This window comes from Argiope bruennichi, chromosome 9 (assembly GCF_947563725.1).
Source record: "Argiope bruennichi chromosome 9, qqArgBrue1.1, whole genome shotgun sequence".
Lineage (NCBI taxonomy): Eukaryota > Metazoa > Arthropoda > Arachnida > Araneae > Araneidae > Argiope > Argiope bruennichi.
In genome coordinates this window covers 82,548,781-82,575,473 of record NC_079159.1, presented here as the reverse complement: position 1 = coordinate 82,575,473, position 26,693 = coordinate 82,548,781, and the positions used below count along the sequence as shown (strand labels likewise).

General features: G+C 25.5%; 1 protein-coding gene across 1 annotated transcript; it reads left to right on the top strand.

The window, feature by feature from the left end:
* Nucleotides 1–4: 4 nt before the first annotated feature.
* Nucleotides 5–18,864, top strand: LOC129985143 (ADP-ribosylation factor-binding protein GGA1-like). The gene is made up of 16 exons (XM_056095066.1): nt 5–170; nt 1,807–1,967; nt 2,769–2,867; nt 4,353–4,511; nt 5,274–5,345; nt 5,428–5,508; nt 5,863–6,000; nt 7,655–7,736; nt 9,238–9,333; nt 10,131–10,232; nt 12,805–13,071; nt 14,495–14,633; nt 15,715–15,935; nt 16,271–16,434; nt 17,591–17,701; nt 18,310–18,864. Exons 1-16 carry the CDS (start codon nt 122–124, stop codon nt 18,403–18,405), a joined length of 2,037 nt encoding a protein of 678 aa, XP_055951041.1. The 5' UTR covers nt 5–121; the 3' UTR covers nt 18,406–18,864.
* The last annotated feature ends 7,829 nt before the right edge of the window (nt 18,865–26,693 follow it).

Genomic DNA, 26,693 nt, shown 5'->3' with positions numbered 1-26,693 from the left:
AATACAACAAAATTGAACTCTGCTGTTTAATTTTGGGCTCATCTTGATTGTTTTAAAGTGACATAAATTTAATTAATTTTGTTTTAATAACTCCGTTCAGAATTATTGATGTATCGTTAGCATGGCGACTGCAGAACCTAATGAAGATGATAATTTGGAAACTCTGTTAGGTTTGTACTAATTTAATACATTGGATTGAGTTTTTATTTGTATTATATGATATGTCACTAAATAAATAACATGTGATAAAATCACAAGTATCTTAAACTTGCATAAGATAGAATTATTCTGTTGTCATTTCTAACCATTATCTTTTAAAATTTAGGATTTAACCTTTATATTTTTAAAAATTATTGAATTATTTTTATTTTTTTCTATTAGTATTTTTCCTAATTTCTAATCAAAGCTTAACTTTATTGAAATAGTCGAATATATTTACTGTGAAACAAAAGTCTTGTCTATATTTTTCATATTTATTTGCTTGTTATATCTGGTTTTATAAATCTTAGCTTCTGTGCCTTATTTAGTTGATTTCTATGTTTTTCTAAATTATATAACTTCCAAATAATTATGGTGCAGTTTTGCTTCAGTACCTTTAGGGAGAAAAAAAAAATTATTTACATTTCAACACACATATACAACCATTTATGCTCTGACATTTATCATTTTTACATTTCAAAATGATTAAGTAAAATTTCAGAGCAGATTTTTATAACATTCCTTTCAGTTTCATTTATTATAATATTATTGAATCTGGAGAATAGATGTGTAATATTTAACAATGTTTAAAACATAGTTCTGAATGGGTAGTTTTTCTTTTTATTTCATATTGATCTTTTTTTTCTGAACACATTTAATTTTAAATTATCAGTACACTTTTTTTAAATATATCCTTTTGTCTTATTTAACTGTAAATCAATTTATGCTGTTGATAATGGAATTTTTTCTGTAAAGGGGAATAACATAATTGAAATTGAATTCTCTTAAGGAGAAAAATTGAAACACACCTTCCTTGGAAAATTTTTCTTCAGTAGTTTTGAATTTTTACAAAAATTAATCCTACAATGAAATGTTTAATTTTCTTTATTATATGTAAGTTTCTTTCATAAAGTTCCAGTCTTTTAAAAATTATTATTTAAATACAGTTTATCACTTTATTGAAATGAGAGGTAATAAATAAGTTCATTTATTGCATTTTAAAAATCAACTTTGAATTGTATTTGTTTTGTAGAATAATTATATGAGAATATAAAAATGTATTGGTAAAGTATGAGGATGAATTTTAAAGGTCTGATGAAAAGTTTTTTAAAAGTTAGCTTTATTTTTTAAATATATTTTTATATAGAGATAAGATCTTTATGATTTTATTTGCAAAATTTGAAACTCTTTTCTTGTTACTTTCTCTCTAAAATAGATAGCTGAAAAATTTGATGCAAGAATTTTCAATTTCTCCTCTCTCCAAGAGTCATGATTCATTTTATCATAAAAATATAGCTGTAGACTTTTTGATTAAAAATTATTTATGCCATGTTGCATATTTTGTATTTCACCATATTCTTCAATAAAATTTAATTTCACTTTTATATTCTCTATATTTAATAAATTTTTATATTTTTAGTAGGTTTTAGTTTGCTTAAACCCATTTAATATCGGAGAAAATGATTCTCAGATAATGAAAAAAAATAATAATAATAATAAATAAGTCTTAATTTTAAATTAAGAATAAAAATTCTATTTCCAAAGGTGTTGGTGTGTGTGAATGAATACCCTGTACTATTTTATTTATTAATTCTTTAATTTTTTTAGCAAAAGCTACTAATCCATTGCATCGGCAACCTGATTCTGTAGCAGTATCTGATTTCTGTACTATGATTGATAAAGAGCATGATGGTCCACAAACAGCTCTTCGATTACTTGCCCATAAGATCCAATCACCTATTGAGAAGGAATCCCTCATGGCTTTGTCGGTACATGATTTATTTTACTTGTTTATTAATAATGGCTGTTTGTCTGTTTCAGTATTGTGACAGTTTAATTTATATTCAATCCCTGTCAAAAACTTACTTTATTATTGGCATTTTTAGAAAACATTCTTTAGTGGCAAAGGTCCTGGAATTTTAAAGTGTAATATTTAAGACATTCATTTCAGACAAATAATATAATTTTGTAGTTAATTTCTAATACTAAAGATATCATGAATAATTTTTGTATTAAAAAGTAGGGCATATCTTGCACAGGTCTTAATGAAACTATTTTGTAAGACTTAAGCATATGCTGAGATGGAATTATATTTTCCTTCAAAAATTTGCTAATTCTGTCACTAGATTTAAAAACTTATCAGCTCTCATGTCAGATCATATTTTCATGTACTGTGATAGTAAAAAATGAATTATTTAATTATCACAAAACTTTCTTTATCCTTTATTGTATTATGTGAGCAAATTTGAAGAAAAATTATGAACTGGTTTGGATTTCTATGTACAAGCTGTGTAAGAATTTTCTTTTTTATTTTTATAGATGACTGAACATTTTATTTAAAAATATGTCTTCTTTCTACAACTTATTTCTGGTTAAATGAACACAATAGCTTGCATTCATTTGGTTAGTAAAAGTTGGATCTTGAAAATGTTGTGGAAGGCTAATTTTTTTAATTTCATATATTTCTTGAACTTATTACTTCAATTCATGAAAAATTTTCATGTGGTTTTTCAAATTTTCATTTCATAACTCTGATAAACAATGAAAAATTGCAACTTTTTCTTTAATAGGTTCTTGAGGAATGTGTTAGAAACTGTGGAATTCGATTCAGATCTGAAATTGGAAAATTTAGATTTCTTAATGAAATGATTAAAGTTGTTTCGCCTAAAGTAAGTATACATTTTTTTTTTTTTTTTTTTTTTTTTTTTTTTGCTGATTGAGATATTGAAATTACCCTACAAAATATTTTAGTTGTAAATTTTTCAAATAAAAGGTATTTTTAGACTTATTATTAAAGGTATCTAAGTCAATTATGTTAGTTTGGAACCTGTATGAAGACAATAAAAGCATCTTAATATATCTTATAGGGCATAACAATAAAAATCTTTGAAATCAAATGAAAGATACTTAGATAAGGTGATATCTGGTAGTAAATGGAATAAAAAAAAGTTTTGAAGACTAAAAAGTTTTTTGAAAATTCTAGTGTTGATTGAAAAAAATTGATTTTCTGTTATAAAGTTGCTTTATTTGATGTTTTTGCTGTTGTTGAGCAGACAGAAAAGGGAAGTTACATTTCAGCATTTATGCCTCATGTCACTGAGGTATTGTATGATGGAGCAGCTATTACTAAAGAGATTTTTACATAATGTTTTACTAGGTGTCTAACAATGTTAGGCAGTAATCTTGCATTCTGCTTTCTCACTTCAATACCACTTTCATTCTTTTTTTTTTTTTTTTTTTTTGATATATTTAGATATAGCAAACAAAATATTTAGTAGAGACAAGAATTTTGGGTCATATGTATGATTAATCTACAGCTCATTCAATTTATAAACTAGTTAATGAAATGTAGTTTAGTAATACAATAACATCAGCATTTCCAATTTTAAGGTACTAATGTAAAATTGATTTGTCTGCACATTGGCTTTATATTAGATACACATTCAGAATTTTTTTTTTTTTTTTTTTTTGAAAATATGTCATTTTCCTCATTAATTGGTATGTAGACAATTGTCTCACTCATATTATAACCAAATGCTCTAATTTTCTTTTTGATAATTTAAAATACTTTCATGGGTCTATTTTAAATTTGCAGAACTTACTGGGTGAGAAATCCTATAAGCTGTTTGATTATTTAAAACCACTGGTCTTTCTCAAGGTTTTTGAAATTTCAATATTTTACCTTTGTTATAATTAATTTTTTAAAAAAATATCTTCTTTTGTTTTATTGATTTAGCTCTTTATATTTTGCATTTGAAACTATTTCCCTTTGAAAAAATTTTTATGTGCCTTCTTTTAATGAATTTTATTTTTGTTGCATTATGTCTTAAATTAGACCTTATGTTTAAAAGGTATATCATATCAAGTTTTTTTTGTTTGATGATAAATGCTGTCATAATAATGGGAAAATGCCACTATATTTAATTGAGAAAAATAACTAGTTGAGATATATTAAAGTTATATATATATATTACGAAAATGTTTAGAAGTATATTTAGTAAGAAAACAAAGATTTAGTTCACAATTGGTAAATTTTGGAACTATACAAAAGAGTGTCAGGTAAAAAATTTTCATGAGATGAGATTAATAGCAATTTAAAACTTTTATATTATGATTTTCTATACTAAACATCACTCATTTTTTCTCTTTTACAGTACCTAGGAAATCGTGCCTCTACTAAAGTAAAACAAAAAATAGTTGAATTAATGTATATTTGGAGCTTGGAGTTAAAAAATGAATCAAAGATAGCTGAAGCTTATCAAATGCTTAAAAGACAAGGAGTTGTAATTGAAGATCCTGTATATATATTAAATGTAAATATTGCTGCTTTTTGTATTTTATTTTTGTATTTTAATAAATGTCTTTTAGTATTATGATATTTATATTAAGTGATGTATTTATGTAAATTTTGGATCTTTAGCTATTAAAATTGCCAATATTATTTTATTACTAATGTCAGTGACCAGATTATATATTTTACATTAAATAGTGGACCCCTTTAACTTTTCTCTTGATTTATGATGGATATTTATTAGAGAAATTGAAATGTAATTGTCTGTTGTGTAATTTGAGCTGAATGGTAGCTGTTTTTAAAGCAGATATACTGATAAACAGATTTCATGTTACTATTAGAGCAAATTGCCTTTCATGTCATTTGTCTTGAGCGATGTACCTGTTAAGCTAGCTGCATCATTGATTAAAAGGGATAAAGGAACCTTCTTGTTTCTCCTGTGGTTAGAAAACTCCCTTTTAATAACTACAATTAATATCCAGATTATGTATCTTTTTATTTTTCTGTTAAAATATTTATTTTCTCAAACATTCTTAATCATAAAATTTTTGTATAGAATGAATAAAAATAATAATTTTTAATTTAAAAAAGAATACTGATTCTCCTTTTGGGTCATTTATAAATTAAGAAATGCCAGAAGTTTGTTTCATTACTTAAAATAGTTCTTAATAATTTCATTGAGTATAACATATTTCATGTATTCATTTCAAAATTTCTTATAACTTCTTAATAATCAAAAAAAATTCCTATCAAAAATATTGAAAAAATTCTTCACTCTAAACAGAATTATGAACCACCACCACCTCCGCCTCCTAGAGTAGGCAGTTCCATTTTTGAAGATGAAGAAAAAGCACAGGTGAGTTTAGTCCAGTTTTGTTAAAAATAAAGTTATTCTTGATTAGTTGATTTTATATATATATTTATATTTTTTATTGCAGCAACTGCAAAAATTGCTTCGCAGTAGAAACCCTGAAGATCTGCAAGCTGCAAATAGATTAATTAAAAATATGGTTCGTGAGGTAAATAATCATTTATCTAAATTCTGTTTTAGTGCTTCTTAAATCTTTTCTATTCATAATGAAAATTTGGACAGAAAAATTGTGAACCCACATCTTTTAAATAATGACCACCTATAAGTTAGGAGATTAGTAAATTAAATTAAATAATAGTTCAGATTTTTTTTTTTTTTTTTTTTGTCTTCTAAATGTTAATTGTTAATTAATCTTTTCAAAAAGGCATCTGTTGATTTTTTTTTTTAAATATTTTTCTTGATGTTTCTTTTTAGAGGTTATGGTCTATAGTTAAAAAAAAAAAAAAGCATTATTTTTTACCATCAATTTTCAATTTAACCTAAATAATATTTAATATCCTAGGCAGATAAGAAAATGGAATTGATGGCCAAAAGATCTACTGAATTGGAAACTGTGCACAATAATGCTTCAGTTTTAGAAGATATGTTAAATCATTACAAACCTGGGGAAACATCAGAAGAGGAAAAAGACTTGATGAAAGTATGTTTCAAATTATTTATTCTTAATTATTCAAATCACTATATTTTGTTAAAGCTATTGTAAATCCTGGGGAATAAGGAATTTAATTCTAATTTGTATTTGGATTAAAATAAAATTATTATTAAATACTTATAGTTTAGGATTAAATTTCAGTATGTTTATGAAAATTAGTCACAAAAATGGCTATGCATTGACCAAAATATATCTTTAGATTCTGTTTTGTTATTGTATCTGAGAATATATGTTTGAATGATATATGTTCTTTATAGATCAACTTTGGACAGTAAATGAGATGGACCATGATTCATTCAGTTGTGATATAATTGTTATTATAGAATTTTATTCAGATCTGTTGTTTTCTAAATATAGAATTGATATGATAGCATTTAAATTTTATGATCAGTTCTGATTTATTAAAATATTTATATATAAAAACATTTCTTGCATTATTTTTTTTAGATTTGAAATGCCAGTGTGTTTACTCCACGTTATAAACACTTCTTTTATAGTTTTAGACTAAATAAAATATGATTATATATAGGGGAAAATTGTTTCTTTTCTATAATTTGGAGTTATAAATCATTATTGGCATTTTGTTTATTTTTTGCGATGTAAGTATTTTTTTTTATGTCAGTAAATTCTGTGAATTTTTTAGTGTATACTATAAAATTTATATTTTTGAATATCTGAATAATTTTTTGTTCTATTTTATAGGAATGTATTAGAACATTCTTTATTAAGAATTTTTTAATGTATTTTATTACATTTTAATGCAGCTATAATTATCTTGTTATAATTTTCACTAAATGTGTCAATAAAATCATATGGTATTAATTATATAAAGAGGAAATATCACAGCATATTATGCATATCATAGTTTTGATTGTTTGTTGTTAGAAATGCTTCAGACATTATAGAAATGACATTTATTATTTTGATAAAAAGATTTAGTTTCAATTTGAAGTAATTTTTTAAAGTTACTTCAAATTGAAATTTGAAATGCAAATCAGTGATGCTAATTTGTATATGCTTCTTAATCATTTAAAGAACTGAATCGTCTTTTCAGTTGCAATTCAGTTCTTGTATTTATTTGTGCACCTTTTTGAAGATTATTCTTCAATTTATGAATTTTTAATTGTTTGTAAACAATGTCTTTACCAAATTTGAAAAGTTCATTTCTCATTGACTTGAAGATATTAGTTTGAAATAATTGGCTGTTTAGAGTTAAACAGTTTTACTTTATTATTTGTATTGACTGGGTAATAATTAGCATGTCCTTTAAAAATATGTAAAATTTGCAAAAAAAAAAAAAAAAAAGAAACAGAGAATATTTTATTTGATGTTCTGCAATTCCATTTCTTCTGTGAATTATGTTGTTTTACTTATTTAGGAATAGCATTTTATTACTTAATTGCTATTTACTAATTGTTTTTAATTGATTAGTGACAAATTGACAAATATAAATCCTAAAAATGGATGGCTTCCGAAAAAAATTTAAAAACAAATCCAATGTCACTTAGTTTTTCTATAAATATTCAGTTATATTGTAAAGTACTCAATTATATTATTTGTTAAGAGTGTAAATGTATTTATGTAAATATATTAGTGTATTAACTATACCACTTAGTGAGCTTAAATATTTTCCTTTTTACAGGAGCTTTTTGAAAGTTGTGAAAGATTGAGACCAAAATTATTCCGTTTAGCTGGAGAATTGGACGAGAAAGATGAAGGATTGAGTATGAAAACCAGTTATTTGTCTTTTTTGAAACCATTTAAATTATTTTACAAACATTTTATTAGTAGAAAGTTTTTTATAAATATGTAATTAAATGTATGATAATAATTATGTTTTCAGTTTATTAAATTTTATTCTGATTGCTCGACTATGCTTCAATATAAAAATGTCATTACTTTAATTTTGCAATTGAAAAATTGACTCAATTTTGCCTGATATTTTCATGTTTATCTAGTTTAAAAGTATTTGCTTAGTCTGATAACTTATCAGAGGTGATTCAGAACCACAACTTTTGACCTTTTCAAGTCCAAAAATTGCTTACAGGACAAGCATTATCATATTTATTCTTTTCATAGAACTGTATTTTGGAAGTTATATCTAAGTAGCTACTGAAATCTTTAGATAAACTTTTCAAAGGAATGCAAGATTTCATCATAGTTATGTCAAAAATGACAGCTTTAAGATGACCCTCCTTCTTCACAGTGGCATATCTGAAGAAACTCATTAGTGCATTCAATTCATCAATTAAACTGGTCTTCTGAAATATAAATTTTACTTTAAAAAAAGTGATGTACTTTTTTTGTGCATTTTGTGTTTTAACCAACTTAGTTATAATATAAGATAAAGAGGAAATTCTAGATTTATAGAAAATATAGCTAAAGCTGATTCTTTCTGCAAGGCAGAATTTTGGAATCCAATTAGAATCATCCTAACAGCATATTTCCATTCTAGAGTTAATGCATTAGCGAAAAAAAGGAAAAACTTTATAACTAATTACATAAAGTGTTTTAGCTTTATAGCAATAGTGTAAAATGCATCAACAGTGCCTTTTATAGTATAAGATGGACATTCCCCCCCCCTTTTGTGTCCAATCTATAATCATAGAATATTTGATGCAATAAAGCTGCATTTCAAGTTCTTTTATTCACACTAAATCATGAAATTTATAAAAAAAAATTGCACTTTTAAATGTATAAAAAATTTGTTTTCATCATAATTTCCATGTTTAAACTTCTCTATATTTTTTTTATGTTAATTGTTTTCTTAGATTTATAATTGTCAGAGAGCAAGATTATTTTACTTGTATGGAGGGAGCTTTTTACGTTGAACAATGACATAATGCAACTTGCTATTACTTCAGAAATCAGAATTTTATTGTTCTTGTTAATATATTTTCTTTGCTATATATTATCACACACTATATCTAAAATGCATATTCTATTGCTATATATTGTCTCATCTTTTTATTATTATAATTTATATAATTTGATTCACTGTTGTATGACTTAATACTTATTAGTATTTTGAGTAATTTTTGAAATATAAAAATTATAAAGTTTGAGACATATTTTTTCTTTAAAAAATTTTTTTCTTATCAAGTTTTGTCTTAAATATAATTTTTGAAACTTTGATTTCATAATCTTTGAAATAATATTCATTTCAAAATCTTTCTTTTTAATAAATTTAATTGAAAAAAAACATTAATATATATTTCCTTTTAGGTGATATTTTAAAAGCAAATGATGAACTGACTGTAGTAATTAATAATTATAAAAGAATTATGGGTGTTTCTTCTGAAAATGGAAATATTAGTTCAAGTAAGAAATTTTATCTTGATTTTTCTTTAATAAAATATATTGTTTTATAATATCAAAATGTTATTTTTTCCAGCTCAATTTAGTTTTAATCTATTATCCATTTTAATAAACTTAAATCAGTAATTATTTCAAGTGCCTTTCTTAAAGTTTATTTTTATCAGAGCAAAATAACTTTTAAGTAACGTGAATCTTATTTTAATATTCAAAATATTAAGGCTATAAAATAAGCTGCTTAACATTTACTGTGAATTTTTATATCATTTAAATGATATCCTTCCATTATAAATATTAACTCCTCAACAAGAACTTGATCACATGTAAAATATGTTACATAATATTTTGTTTCATTAAATTATATTATTGTGTTTTAAGCTATTTTTAAATCAAGTATTTTTAAAAAATGTTTGAAGTGTCTTGTGTTTAATCATGTTTTGTGGGGCTGTTTATTATTCTTTAATAACAGTTAATAAAGTGAATCAGTATAATGAATTAAATAAATAAAATACAAAATTTAACTTAATTAATTGTTTAAATAAAATTTCTTTAAAAATTTTCCTAATTCAGGTCAGAAATATAGCAAGTTATTTTATTTAATAATCTTTGAATTATCTATAATTATCAAATAAAAAACTAAAAATGAAAACAATGCATATGTCATCATTGTAATTCTCATTTAATTCTTCACCTTTTCATACTTTTTTTGCTTTATTTATATATATATATATATATATATATATATATATATATATATATATATATATATATATATATATATATATATATATATTGTTTTTTAGAAGAGGCATCTTTACTTGATCTTGGATCCCCTGTTCAACAGTCTCAGTCAAGTACTCAGACTGTCAGTTCCTCTCTGCTGGATGATCAATTATTGGCTTTAGGTAAGTTGAGAAGCCTCTTTCATAATTAATTTTGTGCATAATAAAGATAGTAATAAATATTTAATTTTTAAGGTTGTTTGCATGTGTAGAAAATTACAAGTTAAAACTGGAGACGCATGCACTTGAAATTTTTTTAATGCTCACAGTTTATAGAAATTACATTAAAGAAATGCAAATATATCGATAAAAGAGAATAAATTTATGGTTGTCTGTATTTTGTGTACTTTTTACTAAACATTTTTAGATTTTTGATAACGTGAATCCATGTTTCCCTTTGTGTGTGTTTTCTGATGTAAAGGGAAAAACATGCTTATTTTAAAGTGGCTGTTTAATTTTTACTGATGTTTGAAATAGGATGTTATTCTAGCAAGAAACTATCAATCCAAAATAATCAGTATAAAAATTTCCTGAATTTATATAATAAAATATGCATTGTATTTAGAGAGCGCTAATGCTGCTACAACTAAAACACAAATGAACTTAACCAAATTAGAATGATTATTAGAAATAAATATTAAGTTTACAGCCAAAGAATCAAAAAGAAAGATATAATGAATCCGGCCTGAAGACTTTCTCAAGTCGTCATCCTCTGGCAAGGATTCAAACCAGGAATATTTTCTGTGAGGGGTCTGACTTTTGTCCAACAAACTGACCCTTTGTGACCCGAAAATCGCAGGAAATTGAGGTTTTGGAGATAAAATTAGTATTACAGAATTATAAATAATTATACAATAACAGGTAAAATCATTTCCAAATTTATTAATTCAAGTAAAAACACAGCAAATCAAACAACAAAAGACCATGAAAAAAGAACCAAAACCATTTAAATAAGAAAGCAGAACACTTACCATTTGGAAGCAGAATTCCAAAAGACAGTGCAAGGCAAATAAAAGAATATTATTTTTCTGAGTTGCATTTGTGCAGTCATGGCTACAAGGCTATTTATCTTTCCAGATGTGGGTAAGGATATGTAAATTTATAAATGATCAGTCTGGATTTTTCTGGTTAAAGTAACGTAATATTAAATTTTAGATGATTAAAAACTTATAAGATGTATTTTTTTTGTTCAAAGTAAGATAAAGATGCTCAGTTTGTTCGAAGCAAAATAAAATTTTAAAATAAAAACCAAGGCATTGCCTATGAATATAAATTGTGTAATACTGTTATCTACCTACATCTGCATTTCAGATTTTTTCATATGACTGTGAAGCATTAAAGCATTTATTATTACAATTCTATGATCTATTTTAGAATATTAATTGTAAATATTTATTTTTCTTATGAATTTTTTATTATTAGTAATGTGATGTTACTTTAAGTACTATCAATCATAGTAAAATATACTGAATTTTTTTTATTTTTTAGTATTAAATATTGAGTATTCATAATTAAATTTTTAATAATGTTTAGGAATATATAATATCTATTGTCACATATTTAAAAATTGTTTCGTTTCTGGGCAAAGGATACTTTTTATGAATTATTATGTGCATTTTTATGAAATATAATGGCTGAGATATATATAGGCTTAGATTTGGAAATATCTGGCCAGTTGCATTCCTGCAACTGGACTATGGCCAGGCCATAGTCCTGTTCTTTCCATATGCATCTGCTCCAAAGAAGTTAAATTTTACTAATAGTTTCTACATTAATTTCACAGTTACAAAAGATTCTTACAATGTCTTTTTTTTTTAAAAAAAAATTTGTGAGTGTGTGTGCTGTGCTGTGAATTTATCTTCTGGAATCTGGTGGTTATCTTGTATTTAGTTCAAGTATAAAGGCATGCTACTTTTCTTAGGAGTTGTAATTAATTGAGTGATGGAATTTGATGTTTTATTCCTATCTATAATTGCCAATCACTATGTTAACCCAGAGATATATTCACAAAGAAAGAAGGACTTTCACTGGACAAGATCTGGCTAGCACTAAATGTTCAAACAGATCAGAGCACTTTCATTGCTAAGTCCAATGCACATTAAATTTTCTGAAACTCTGCTGAATAATATATAAAGAGTAGTACCCTTTACATAAAAATGAAACTATTTTTAAGCATGTTATAATAGATATCTTAGCTTCAATTGTAATAAAAAAAATTAAATTGCTTGTTATTATTAAAAAAAATTCTACTGTATTTTGCAATCATTGAAAGTACCCTAGATTATTGATGCAAATCCTTGCTACAATATCTGCCATAATTTTGATTAACCACTTCAAAATGAGCACGTATTAGTTTATGTTTGTAAAAATCCAATGCTTTACAAACACAATCCCAGTATGACCTTGGAAAGAAAAATTTTAATATACAGGATTCAATCTTTCAAAGAAAGAATGTTATTGAACTAATAATGCTATCTAACGAAATATATTTTGTTCCAAAAGCTGAATATATCCATGCATCAATCATCCTTCAATTCACATTCTACCTTAACACAAGAATACAGTATTCAACTCTTAAGAGAATTTGGCGCAAATGCACATATATAGCATTTGTTCGAAATGGTTAAATAAATATTGTCATTATTTGAGCAAACATGTTTACTTTTTGCTAATATTTATGATTTTTCTTCTGTAGGTTTGAATGACTCTGCCAAACAGGTTCCTGCTGCCCCAGCAGAAAGGACTAATGCAATAAAAAATGCTACTCACACTAGTACATCAAGTTCCTTGGCAGATTTGGATCAAATTTTTAGTAGCAGTGTCAATACTGAATCTCTTCCATCTTCACATCCTTCCATATCTTTGCCTGGAACAACATCTGTGATAAGTAATAATTATTCCTCGAGTATTTTTAGGAGTGGTGATGCTCCCAATATACCTTCCTTAACTCCTTTACCACCTTGTGAGTAAATATTTATTTTTTCAAATTATTTTCTTTATGTGTGGGTGTGGGTGTGTGTGTGTGTGTTATTACTGCAAAATGAAATTTGATGACTTGCCGACAATGTTTCTGTTAGTGTAAGTTCTTTGTGCGATTGTCACCAATAATATCTATTTTTCTCCAGCAAATTAATCGTTCGGTAAAAGAAATGTATAAAACTAGCTTTTTTTAATTTATTATGTAGTTTATTATTATAATTTTTATATTAAACATTTAAAAATAAATTTAGTAGACAAATAATAAATATTTGGAATCTGTAGATTCCACTTTTAATTCTTCTTTGTTTATTATATATGTAATTTTTTCTATGTTTTTGTTCTTGTATGAAATGAAAAACTTTTGTTTGATTTTTATTATTAGCAGTTTTATTTTATGGGTATCACAGAAAATTTTGTGAAACTCTTTATAAAAAACAATATGACTGCAAAATTGAATTTGGTGATTTGCCGACAATGTTTCTATTAGTGTAAGTTCTTTGTGCGATTGTCACCAACAATATCTATTTTTCTCTAATTATTCAATAAAAGAACTGAATAAAACTAGCTTATCTGAATTCATTATATAATTATATGATAAATTATGTTATTATAATTTTTATATTAAGCATTTAAAGTTAGCAAATAATACATTTTTTTGAATTTGTAGTTTGCACTAGCATTATAATTCTTCTATTTGTTTATTTCATATATTGTTTTGTTTATTCCATTTTCTATTGTGTACATTTTAATTTAATTTGTTAAATATTTGTAATTTCATCCTAGGATTTAGAAAAATTGTAATATTATTTTTTTTAAATGAAGTGTGTGAAATGATTGTTTCATATTGGGTTTGCTTTCTTTTCAGTTTTGCATTGTGATATTATTCAATTTGCATAAAATTACTTTTTCAAATTGTATGCAATAAAATAGGAAATTCTGAATAAAAAATTAGCATCTATATGTTTTTCCAATCCTTAAGATATAAATCTTAATTCTTTCTGTAAAATTCTTTATCCAGTAATTATCAAATTAATAAGTTTTATATATATATCTATATCTATATATATATTCTTTTCTTTCTATGCAACTTATCACAAACCTATTTTTGTTTCATATATGCAGCCCCGTTTCTGAATACACCTCGAAACCTTCTCAATAAATATTTTTATAACTTTCAGTAATTAAAATTTGCATTTGTAATTCTGAATAATTAATCTTTGTACTTGTAATTCTGAAATTTACATTGAACGTATGCACATCTATAAATGACTTCAATAATATGAATGTTTCAATCTTTTTTTTTTTTAATTGTGCATTTTTGCTAAAAAAAATTTTTTCTTATGAATATGATTTTTTGCCATTGAAAAACAGATGCTAAATACACTTACTTACTTTTTACCTTTAAGTTTCTTTAGCAACTAATCCTACTCCTCCAAGCAGTACAACTGTTACTTCCAAAGGCTTAGAGGAATTGGATGAATTAGGACAATCTTTACTGAAAAAAAGTTTGCCAGATACGCCTGCTGTGAAATGCGAATTTCCTAGGTACGCTTGTGATGTGATATTTTTACACTTTTTCCCCCTTTCATTTTAGACTAAGATTCTAATATTTATTTATTTATTAAATCTAAAATCAATTATTGGTTATAAAATGTATTTTCTTAATTTTTTTTTTTATTTCAGCATAGGTAATTTATTGATGGACTTTGAAACTGTATTCAACCTTATTTCTTATTAGACAACAAAGTAATTTCATTTAATTTTCAAAAAAAAAAAAGAGAGAGAGAGAGAGAGAGAGAATTTTTGGGAAGTTTTTTTTTTTAAAGGAATAAGGAATTCAGATAATTTTGAATGAAATACTCACCACGTGTTAGAATAATACAATCCCTTCTGAAAAGTAATACAATATGTATTCTTTCTACTTTTGCATTTTTAAAAATTTATTCATCAATTTTATTATTGATTTCTCCATTACCATTTTTTTATTAATATGATAAAATTTTTCAAAATCTAGTTTAGTGAAAGACGGTCCATTCATAAAAAGTGCTTTAATAAACTTGCAGACAAGAATTTAAATATTTATTGAATCTAATTTCTTAGGAGTTAAATTGCTTACTTAAATCATTGAGCCTTTTGCTCAGGAGTTATGTAGGCATCTTTTATTCCTTTTGTTCCATATTTAATTTGTATTAATGAACACACAGTCCTTGACATCCCATATTTAATCATTGTTCTTAAATGCTAAATGGAGTTGGTCTGCCAACAGATGCTTATAATAGATTTAAAATTGTATTTAAAGAATCTGTTTATTTGAATTTCTAAATTTCTGTCTCTAAATGAAAAAATTTCTTTTAAGTGCAAAATTTCAGAATAATTTTTAAAATATGCAGTAAAATAAATTTCAGGCATTTCTATTTCTCTTAATCATTTGTACTCTTATATTAGCATTTTGGATATTAGCATTTAGCTTATATTAGCATTAATTATTTGTCATGAAGCATTATGAATAAATTTTCATTTTAGTTGTAGTTATTTTATGATGGGGAAAAAAATCTGGTTCTTTTTTTCATTTTCTTTGTTGGCTTTATGTACTGATTAATCATGGTATTTTTTCTCTTTTCTTAAGTGTACCTCAGAAAGTTCCCTTAAGTCAGCTTATCCAACAGAAGTCTCAATCTAAAGTTGACACATCAATTTTAAACACTACATCTTCGCAAGATATTAATGATGTGCCATGTCTGATGAGTTCTTCACCACTCTCAGATAAGATTTCACCTGCTTGTAGTCCAGCTCACAGTATTTTGTCATTAAAAGTTATTTTTGTTCCTCTAGAGACTATACAACCAGGCAAGTTTATTCCCAATTCGTATATATTAATGTATTAGTGATATACTTAATTTTAAATCATTACTCTACTGTTCAAGATTAAATAAAATGCATTATTATAATTAATATTAATGAAGAAACAGTAATAAATCAAAACACAAATTTTTCTATAGTATTAAAAGACATGCTATGAACTTTAACCAGTCTGTATGACTTTGACTTTTTCATGCCCTTTTCCAAAATAATTCATTCTGTTTAATGGGATATTAAAAATCTGTAAGCAAAAGTTTCAATCATATTTGCTACAAATATAATGCTTTATTTGTTAAATAAGATAATTTTCTCTTTCATTTTAGGCACTTTGCAACCTTTAAATCTTCATGAAAAGAATGGTTTAAACGTTGTCATACATTTTGGAAAAGATTCTCCTCGCCCAGATATAACAGTTATGGTTGTGTCAACAATGAGTAAAAACTCTAGTCCTGTTAAAAATGTTAGTTTTCAAGCAGCTGTTCCAAAGGTAATGTATCAAATAAGCTCTTTGATGAAGTTGAATTTTCATATTACAAAATTTATAATTCTTATGGCTTTTTAGCTTTATTTGCACTATTGTTTTAAAATTATACCCTCACATTTTCAGAACTTCATTTTCAGGCTGAATATGTAAATGATAATCATTTAAAAGATTACTTTATTCTTATGAAGTAATTTCATTGATTTGTTAATGCTTTTGATAGGCTATCTTTTAGAGAGTTTTATAAACTTTAAAATTAGATCTGTATATTTTGTATATCTTTCAGGCAATTAATATGATTTTTTTAAAATTATCAATTGTTATATATTGATTGTTTCAAATTATCTAAAATCAAGTATTACATTGTGTGTGTAAAAATAATAAAAAATTATGTTTTTTTTTTTTATTTATATTTTGTCATGATTTTTAAAATTGTTTTATTACTGTGTTACTTTTTTTCCCAGTGTCCTTTAATTTGAAATTTATTTTCATTAACAGTCATGATAACATATGGATTTAGTTATAATCAATACACTTTTATTAGTTACAATATTCTTATAAATAAATGCAACATTTAAATATATAAATGTTTTTTATTAGATATGGCCAGTGCACAAAATAATAATGAAAAAAAATGTTAATTTTCATTGTGCAGAAAATCAATTTTACATTAAAGAAAATTATTTATAGCTTTTGAAGATTTGTTTCAATTTTTCTACAGATCTGTAGTTTTGGCATAAAAACTTACTGAGTGCTAAATTTTATCCATCTAGCTTGCTTGAGATTACATGTTCTTGCAGTTATACAGATGTAGTCTAACCATTTTTTACTCAGGGATATATACCATCCAGTTTATCCTTGAAAATGTGTTCGAAACTAAGTTCCTCTTAATTTCTAGATTTAAAAAAAATATTTCAAATAAAAATGAAATATTTTTTTTAATATATGTATCTGTCTTGTTTTTATTCATGTATTATTTTTTTATAAAAATGCATAATCTTATTTAAAATGTTAGCAATATATATCCGTACATTATTTTAGATTTGGTACTCTTCAGCAGATTAGGCATTATTCAGTAGTGTTGTTTATCTTATATTTACTGTGCATAATTTGTATGTTATCATTCTCATTTTCAAACATTTGTACGTGTTTTCTGCTGTAGTCAATGAAAATTAAGTTGCAGCCACCATCAGCTACTGATTTGCCACCACATAATCCAATTCTGCCTCCTGCAGCCATAACTCAAGTTATGTTATTAGCTAATCCACTAAAGGTATGTTTCTTGATGATTTAATGCATATAAATTGAGTTCATTGGGGTAGAATTTTGCCCCATTTAAAACATTACAATAACAATTATTTTTATCAGTGTTAATTATGTAAATAAAATATATACTGCTTAACTTTATCCTCTATGTAAGGGGGGGGGGCATAAAAAGCTTTATACTTTTTCCTAATGTTAGACAGTTGTTTGCTATTTTAATGAAATATATCTTTTTTTTTTCACATGAATTATTATAAAAAAATATATTAGTAAGCATAAGGTACTGGAAAATTTTGATAATGAAATAATATATAAGCCTAAAACTGTTGGTATCGATTAATATTTTAATAAGTTGAACTAGATTTGTTTTATTATTATTGTTATCCAACCTTTTTTTTTTTTTTTTTTTCTTTCTGGATATTGCTTTTTATTTTGTTCTCCAACTAAAGTAAAGCTTTTATATTCTTGGGATCACCTCATAAAATAATTATTTTCTTTACTAAATTTCTGTAGAAAGATAGAAAATATATATGCCCTCTTATTCAATAAAAAATAATCTTTAAAAAATCTTTCATTTTAATGTTTTTATTTATTTGATTTAAATTTGTTTCATTTTAGGAAAATGTTCGTTTTAAATACAAAGTGAATTATACAATAAATGGAGAAGATTACACTGATATAGGTGAAGTGGACAGCCTTTTAGCACCACGGTGACCTGTTAATTTTTTTCATTTTATCCCCTAATTGGTATTTATTTACAAACTGGAAAAAGTTTACTATGCAATATAATGAAATGTAGTTGCTGTTGTTGCCTGCTTCTGTTAACTGGCATTTTTATGATTATTCATTGTGAGTAAATGCATTTTTTAATACTTTCCCATACTACCTGTATGAGTCTTACAGTTTGAAAGAAAGAGTTTCAGAATATTGTATAAATAATACCCAAGATAATTTTATATAAAACTGCATTTTTTTTAAAGTTATGTTGAATTATCTAAATGCTTATTTTTAAAATTTTGTGTTTAAAAATTTTTTTTTTCTTTTTTAAGTTTTTAAAAAAATTAATAGAAATATTTATGTGTATGTGTTTGCTATATCTATGAATGCTGGAAAGCATTTCCTTTCACAGATTTGATTAAAAATATACAAAATTAAATATATACCAAATTATTATTTAATCCAATAATCTGTATGATGCTCAACATATATCTGTTTATGTATCCAGCATGTTTATATTACACTTTTATTCAAAAATGTATATTTTTATGATATTTATATTTTTGCGTTGTATACTGCTGGATAAATGTTATTTTTTTTAGATATCATTCATGATACATTGAATTAAAAGCTAATATTTGTAAGAAAATATTAAAAATTATATTAAAAACTTTCACCATGGATTTATCATAAAGAACCACTTATATGTTTAAATATTAAACACTTATATGTTTAAATATTTACCAATTATTAGTTACTAAATAAATGCTAACACCAACTATCTTGCTTTTTTTTTTATTAAAAAAAATCATAATCTGATTTACTTCTTTAAATATCAGATGACTTCCTATTATGAAGATTTTGTGACTTGAAATTTTTATTGAGCATTATTCCTTTTTATATAGATCTTTGAATTTGCTGTATAATGAGTGATATTGGGAAAATAATGGACATATTTCCCCCATTCCTCCTGACTATGCATTCTATATTACTTAACTCATATATTATTTATTAGATTGGAATTGTTTTATTGTTTTGTATTATTATGAAGTTTTAGTTACTTCATTTTATTTTCCATATTGATTAAAATGTATTGACTGTGATTTAAAGATATTCATATATTTTTGATGGTTAAAATAAAATATTATAAAAAAGTTTTTGTTTCATTTCCTAATATAAAAAACATTCTTTAAACAATAGTCTTGATAATATGAAAAAGATTTAATACTGGCAATTTTTTTTTAATTTGCATCTGAAATTTGTTCATTATTAATTAAATTTTACTAATATGTATCCCCAAATAATAAATTCTATGTAAAGTATAAGAGTGTAAATTATCATTAACAAATTCATTTTTTTTTTTTCATTTCAAAAATCTCTTAATAAAATTTTAATGTCTTTTTTTTTTAATTCCAAGTAAATTTTGTTAAGTTTTTATCATATCTTGTAAATTTTTATCTATACTGTAAAATGAGATTAATATTTTTTCCAGAGAAGTTTTTTTAAAAAAATGCATTAAATTTCATTATTACTTATAAATTAGGGGCAATTTGAAAAAAAAAAAAAATGTTCTGAAAGCCATTAATGTTTGTATTTTTTTGGTGGTCAATACTTTTTAAACAATTAAGCTTTTATTGCAAGCTTTAAAATTTTTATACACATTGTTAAAACAATGTGTTTCTTAGTTTTTTTTTTAATTGACATATTTTAAAGCTAAGTTGGGTTTTTTGTGTGTATGTGAATATTTAATTATTGCATATTTCCCATCAATACTTTAATGATAACCCTATGAGGCACAGAATATTTTTAAAGACTTTTCTAATGTGGGTAAAGAAGATGTGAAATAAATTTTAGTAAACAAATATGAAGATTATTGAATAGATATTGCAAATTTATTCTTTCAAAGTTAATATAGAAGCAAATAATTTCAGAAGACTTTACTGATTTAGCTTTTTAATAACACTGCCTTTTGAAATTTTTTCTCTAAGGGATGGAATATTTATTAAACTTTTCATGTTGTGTTTTGTCCTTTTGCACATTCCAGATTTTGTTTTGTACTTAATCATCTAGTTAAAATGTATAGTGCAATGAAATGTAGTTACTCTTTTTATTGTTATGCAATTCCCAGACATAAGATTTTTTTTATCTAAAAGATTTTCCTGATACCATTAAGTTTATATATATATATATTCACAAAATATATTTGCTTCTGTACAATGACATTCTTGAAGATGTAAATGAGGGCTAAGTGCATAAAGAAATGTTTATTTTGTAATTGCAATTTGGAAATAAATATTTATAGTTTTTTTCTTACTTTGACAGTGTTATTTTTGAGATATTTTATTTAATTAATGCAATACTTTTGTTTTTTAAATCATAAAAAAAACAATACACTTCTTGAATTTCTTAAAAATTGTAGAAGTAAAATTAACTCTTCATAAATATATGATAATAATGATGTCACAAGAAGTTTACAATATAGTACATTATAAAACATGAAGGAAGCATTGCCTGTATTACTATAGGTTACATAGATAACCTATAGGTTTGTTGAACAAATGGAATTTTTTAGCATTTTTCTTTGACATTCATTCATATTCCATTTAGAAACAAAAGGTAAGCAAAAATGTAATAGACAGATTTTTATACAAGTATGTACTGCTTTCATTCAAGAACTCAATCTGTCTGTGAAATTTCATATTTTTACTTAAGAAAGCAAAATTATAGGTATTCATGTTAACTTTATGACTAGAAATTTTGTTTTCAAAAAGAAAGATTAATAAATCATGCAGAAATTTAAATTTTTTTGGAAGAAAAATTAATAATTAAAATTCTAAATGAGTCTGTCTAATATAATAAGACATTATTTAAAACCATTAGATTACCATTTGATTGAATTTATGGAATTCGATTAACATATTTTCTTTGAAACATATTATGCATGACATATTTTCTTTGAAACATAGATCATAAGTGTGAGCTTGCTGTTCTCATTTGCAATCTCAATGTAATGTATTTTTTTCAATTATATGTTTTTAATACAAGATTTTAATTTTTAAAAAAAATTAAGAAAATACCAATAGACCTTTATAAAGTAGAATGAGTTCGGTTGTTTTTAAAAAGTACATTGTTGCTGAAAAATATACATGAAACTCAAATTTATAAGAAACAATTTTTGTTAAATGTACCGTAATCGCTATTACTAATATCACTGGGCAATATAATAGGTTACTTATCTTATTCTTTTAACATCTGTGCATGCTTCAGCCTTTAAAAAATTTGAATGCCTTTTAAAAAAATATATATAATTTAGCTTAGTTTATGGTGCATAAATCAAATATAGTCAATCTGCATCAAGCACAAGATAATAAAAAAAAAATTGTATATAGAAATTATAAAATATGAATGGCAGATGCCACACTTTCACCAAATAATTCAACCTTTTGATGGCTAATGGGACATTATGTTCTAATCACATTCGAAACTTATTACTGGACTAAAAATTACTTTCCAATTTTTTGAAATGCATATTAATTGTAGATCAGACATTCATTCTTAGTCTCCTACAGCCTGAGTAAAAACTTTAAGGCCAGTAAAAATTTTTGAGAAAATGGAAACATATAAACTGAGGAATTAAAATACCATTTGATTGATAATTGTTGAGCTTAAATAAAAGTAAAAAAAAAGTAGAAAAATTAATTTGCAAATATTTTATTATTAGAAAATATTAAAGAACACACAGATGAATATTTGAGCCTGAGTAAAAACTTTAAGGCCAACATAGAAAATAACATATAAGAAAAAAATTACAAATTCTTAGAAGGTTGTGTAGGAGCCATTTCTTCGAATTACTTCAAATATTCTTGTTTTCATGGATGAAACGAGTTTTTGACAAAGGGTGGTGTTGGTTTTATACCATTCATCTTCGATAGTAGATTTCAGCTCTGTTGTTGATGTAAAATGTCTCCCATTTGCATAAACTCTTCTTGCTAAGTCGCCCCAAAGGTTCTCGATTGGGTTGAGGTCAGATTATCTAGCTGGCCATTTCACAGTTTCAACATTGTTGACTTGGAACCAATTTTTTGTGCTGTTACTCGAATGGATCGATGCATTGTCTTGCTGATATTTCCAATTTTCTCCAGCAAGACATTCAGCATTTGGCAAAAGATGATTTGTTAGGACATTTTGGTATCCTTGTGAATTCATTCTACCTGAAACGAATGCAATTGAGCCCACAGCATTGTAAGCAAAACATTCCAAGTCATGACAGACCCTCCACCTAATTGGCGCTTGGAGAATATTTCTTTTTCATTTCTTATATCATGCCAGTAGAAATTCCAGTCACCTGGTGCATCCAAATTCAATTTTTTTTCATCAGAAAAAATAATTTCTATCCATTGGTTGTCCCAGGTCATGACTTTCTGGTCAAAGTTCAAAAGCTCTATTTTGTGTCTCTGCAGTAACTGAGGCTTAATCAATTTTGCTGTATAAGTGAACCTTCCAGACCTTCTAATTGTGTTATAAATCGTTTTTTGACAAACTTTTAAACCTGTCGTCGGAATCAGATTCCTGGTTGAGTACTTTTCAGTAGATGCAAGTTGGCAAACTCTTCTTTCATCATGCGAGGACAAAGCTTTAGGTCTTCCCCCAGTATTCTTTTTACCATAATTGTCTTTCAATTAAAAAAAAAAATGTTGACTACAGTCTTTGATCTTCCTATCTTTATCGCAATAGCACGACTACTCATTCCTGTTGAAGAAAACGCTTCGATCTGTCCTCTTTCACGATCAGTTAACTTCTTACTCTTCGCCATCTTCACAAAGATCACCAATACTTCGAAGAAACGTATGAAAAATATGAAAATTGCAGCGTTGTCACAAGCTAGTAGTTGCAATGGTAATTACACGATTATATTATATTTATTTTTTTAAAAATGACTGGTGGCCTTAAAGTTTTTACTCTGGCAGAAATACTAGCTTTTTAAATAACCACATGTTTCTCATAATTATGTATTTACAAATTATGTTTATTGCATTTATTTCTTATCAATGAACTTTATTAATTAATATTATTTGAATCCCTTTTATTTCCTTTTACATTTTCTCAAAAATTTTTACTGGCCTTAAATTTTTTACTCAGGCTGTAAATGATGATGATCTTATGTTTGTGCCAAAAGCTATTATTTCCTGAAGATTTTTATTCTGCGCAAATTGTTCACTAGTTTTTATCTGTTATTAAGCATTGCATAGATATATATATGTGTGTGTAATGATATTTTAAAATCTAATTTAAATGTTAATTAATTTTCTAATTTTTATCTTACTTTAGCCCATGTTAACTCCATTCTGAAATGTTCTGTTATTTTCTGATCCAATTCCTACTTTTTATTTAATTAATCCTACATGTGCTTTATAAAACTGCACACTTCAGCATTTTCTCACTCTCCAGGATAAAAATAAATGCCCTTTTTAAGTCAATAAGAGTAAAAAAATTCCCTATCAAAATTTCATAGTAAAATAACTGATGAGAAAAATTTCATTCTCTTGTGTTGCAATGTAGACTGATGCACTTTTTAGAATTGCTTGTTTTTATATGAAAATTGTGCTTTCCATGCTGAAATAAATCAAAGTTAAAATACCATAAGTTTCTTTTTTTTTTTTTTTTTTTTGGCCGCACATTTCTAAAATATGTTTATTTATATATTATAATATTTATAGACTGACATATTTGTAAATAATGATGTGCATGATTAAAAATTGTGGGTATCAGGTGCTCATTAAAAGAAGGGTTTTTCAAAATATTCATTATATTTTTAATTAGAAAATTAGCAACTTTTTCCATCAATAACTTCAAAATATATTCCTTCACACATAAATCTTTTTTGTGACACTTTAAAATAAAAAATTAGTTTTTCATTGATATCAATTTCATTTCTGTTTTAATTTTTTATCTTAATTTTTTCAAAATATTTTTAAGTGTATTTTACAAAAATACTTCTCATTGTGTTAATAACCCTTAACCCTTGCAATTATATTTTTTTTAGTAAGACTGTCATTGCTATAGTTAAAAGAAAAAAAAATTTAAAACTAGTATAAGATTAAAGGAATAAATCCTAAAATATTGTAATGTTGTGTTCATTTGGATTAGAAATTCAATTTCCCTTTAATTTCAATAAATATTGATGAATCATTGTTAATATATAAATAACTTTTCATTAAAGATAATCAAGTTTTAAACTTTCTTTTCCACTTTGAGTTTATTATGTCATAGCCTGTGGTTAAAAAATCACTTGAGGAAAAATTCTAAAAAAAGAAAAGTCTTGATACCCATATTCTCACAAAAAATAAGATTAAAAAATTTTTAAATTAAAAATTAAATTAAATTTTTTAATTAAGTTAAAGGGTTAAAAATTTCTGTACAACAAAAGTGTGTAATTGATATATATTAATGTATCAATAGGAAAAACATCAATTTAAATCTGGTGCTAAAATAACTAACTGATCTTCCTGAAACTTTCCGATATACTTTTTAATCCCCTTCTCCCTGCATTAAATTGATATTGGGCAAATCCATGTCTCGAATCTTCAGGATTTTATTTCTTGAGCTCCACATATGAGAGTCGAGTGCTTCAGTAAAGAAAAGCAGTACATATTTATTAACTGCATGGCATTGGCAAACAATAATTACGAAATATCAATCTTTGGCATAAATCTACAATTTTACTGAATCTGGAGTGTAACATTTCACGATTCTTCGCTGGCATAGGGTTAATACACAAGCACCAGAAAATCTATTATGCATTTAGGAAGTTGTTTCTTTTAATCGAAAACAAAATTTTACTCAAAACTATAAATTGCAATTTTAAGATCACGTACCAAATTTCAAGAATACAAAGTTGTTGCGTTAATGAGTTATTGTCCTTACATGCATGCAGAAGTACAAACTGACAGACGGTCCTTACTTTGACAAATTCAGTTAAAAATTAGCTAAAGGTTTGCACTACACCTAAATGCCGAATTTTATCTTCTTGCTCGTTACGTTTCGTAGTTATCGTGTTCATTTGTACTCAGAAAGTTGGATAGATAGACCGAAAGTTTTCTCTGAATAGAATCGTCAATCTGAATTCAAAACTTGGTTGAAATCTACATATATCAGTACCATATACCAAATTTCAACCACCTAGCACAAAACGTATTTGAGTAATTGTGTTCATAGACAAACATAATTACAAAAATATGAAGTCTGACCAGATACTGTGTACCAGATCTGTGTGTTACTTTCTAGAAATTTTCACAATTATTTAAGTTACAAGATTATTCAGTTCAAACAAGATTAAGAAGGATGGCAGGGCAAGATTTTATTTTTCCAGCCAATTGTATTTATTCTATAAAAATTTATTTACAAAACCCGTTTCCAAACACATCAAAGTAAAATGGAAAGGAAAATTGCAAAAAGTGTGTCCGCATACTTCCTTTTTCATTTTAATACACCTTGGTTTTACCGTACAAATATACCGATTTTTTCCTCGTAGGATGAAACTGGATACTTGGTTGGATCTTGTAATTGCGCAGAGATCAGTATTGATGAGAAGATGATTTTATACTGGGTATTTTCTTCCGGAGGGGTATTGAGGATTACACACCGATTGCCTTGCTTTGTGATAGTGATTGACAAGAGATTCAAAAGAGGAAAAGAAAGGCTTTTCTAATATAGTTAGTCTAGAAAGCGCGGATTCCTCATTTATATGAATGGCGTTAATATAAAAATAAAAGACAGTAATGGTTGCGGATGAAATATATGTAACCAGCGGGACTAAGACCTGCGGGAGTAGTCTCTTCAAAATTTTCTCGCATATTTTCTAATAAAGGTGTTATACTAAAAAAGTACTCAATCCTTCGCAAAAAATTCTGGACGTTGTGTAAGACAGAGAATGCCTTGCATGACATCTGAGTATAATATTAACCTTTGGAGTGAATTTAGCATTTTTACTAAATTTATCCAGTGATCTTTCGCGATTAATTTTTTGCATGTTGTTAATAGTATCCAAAAATTGAATTTGTATTTCTGATGAGCTATTTTCTGCTGATTTAAACCAAAATTTAATACTGAACTAAAATTGTAATTACAAAAATTGCATACTAAGTTTGATATATTTAAGTCATTGCGTTTTTAATCTAAAGCCCTTACATGCCTCTAAAAGTATAGACCGACAGACGATGTTTATGGTATGGTCAGTTTTGTTAAACCTGATATTTTTGCATGCATGATACAATGTATTAAGTAAA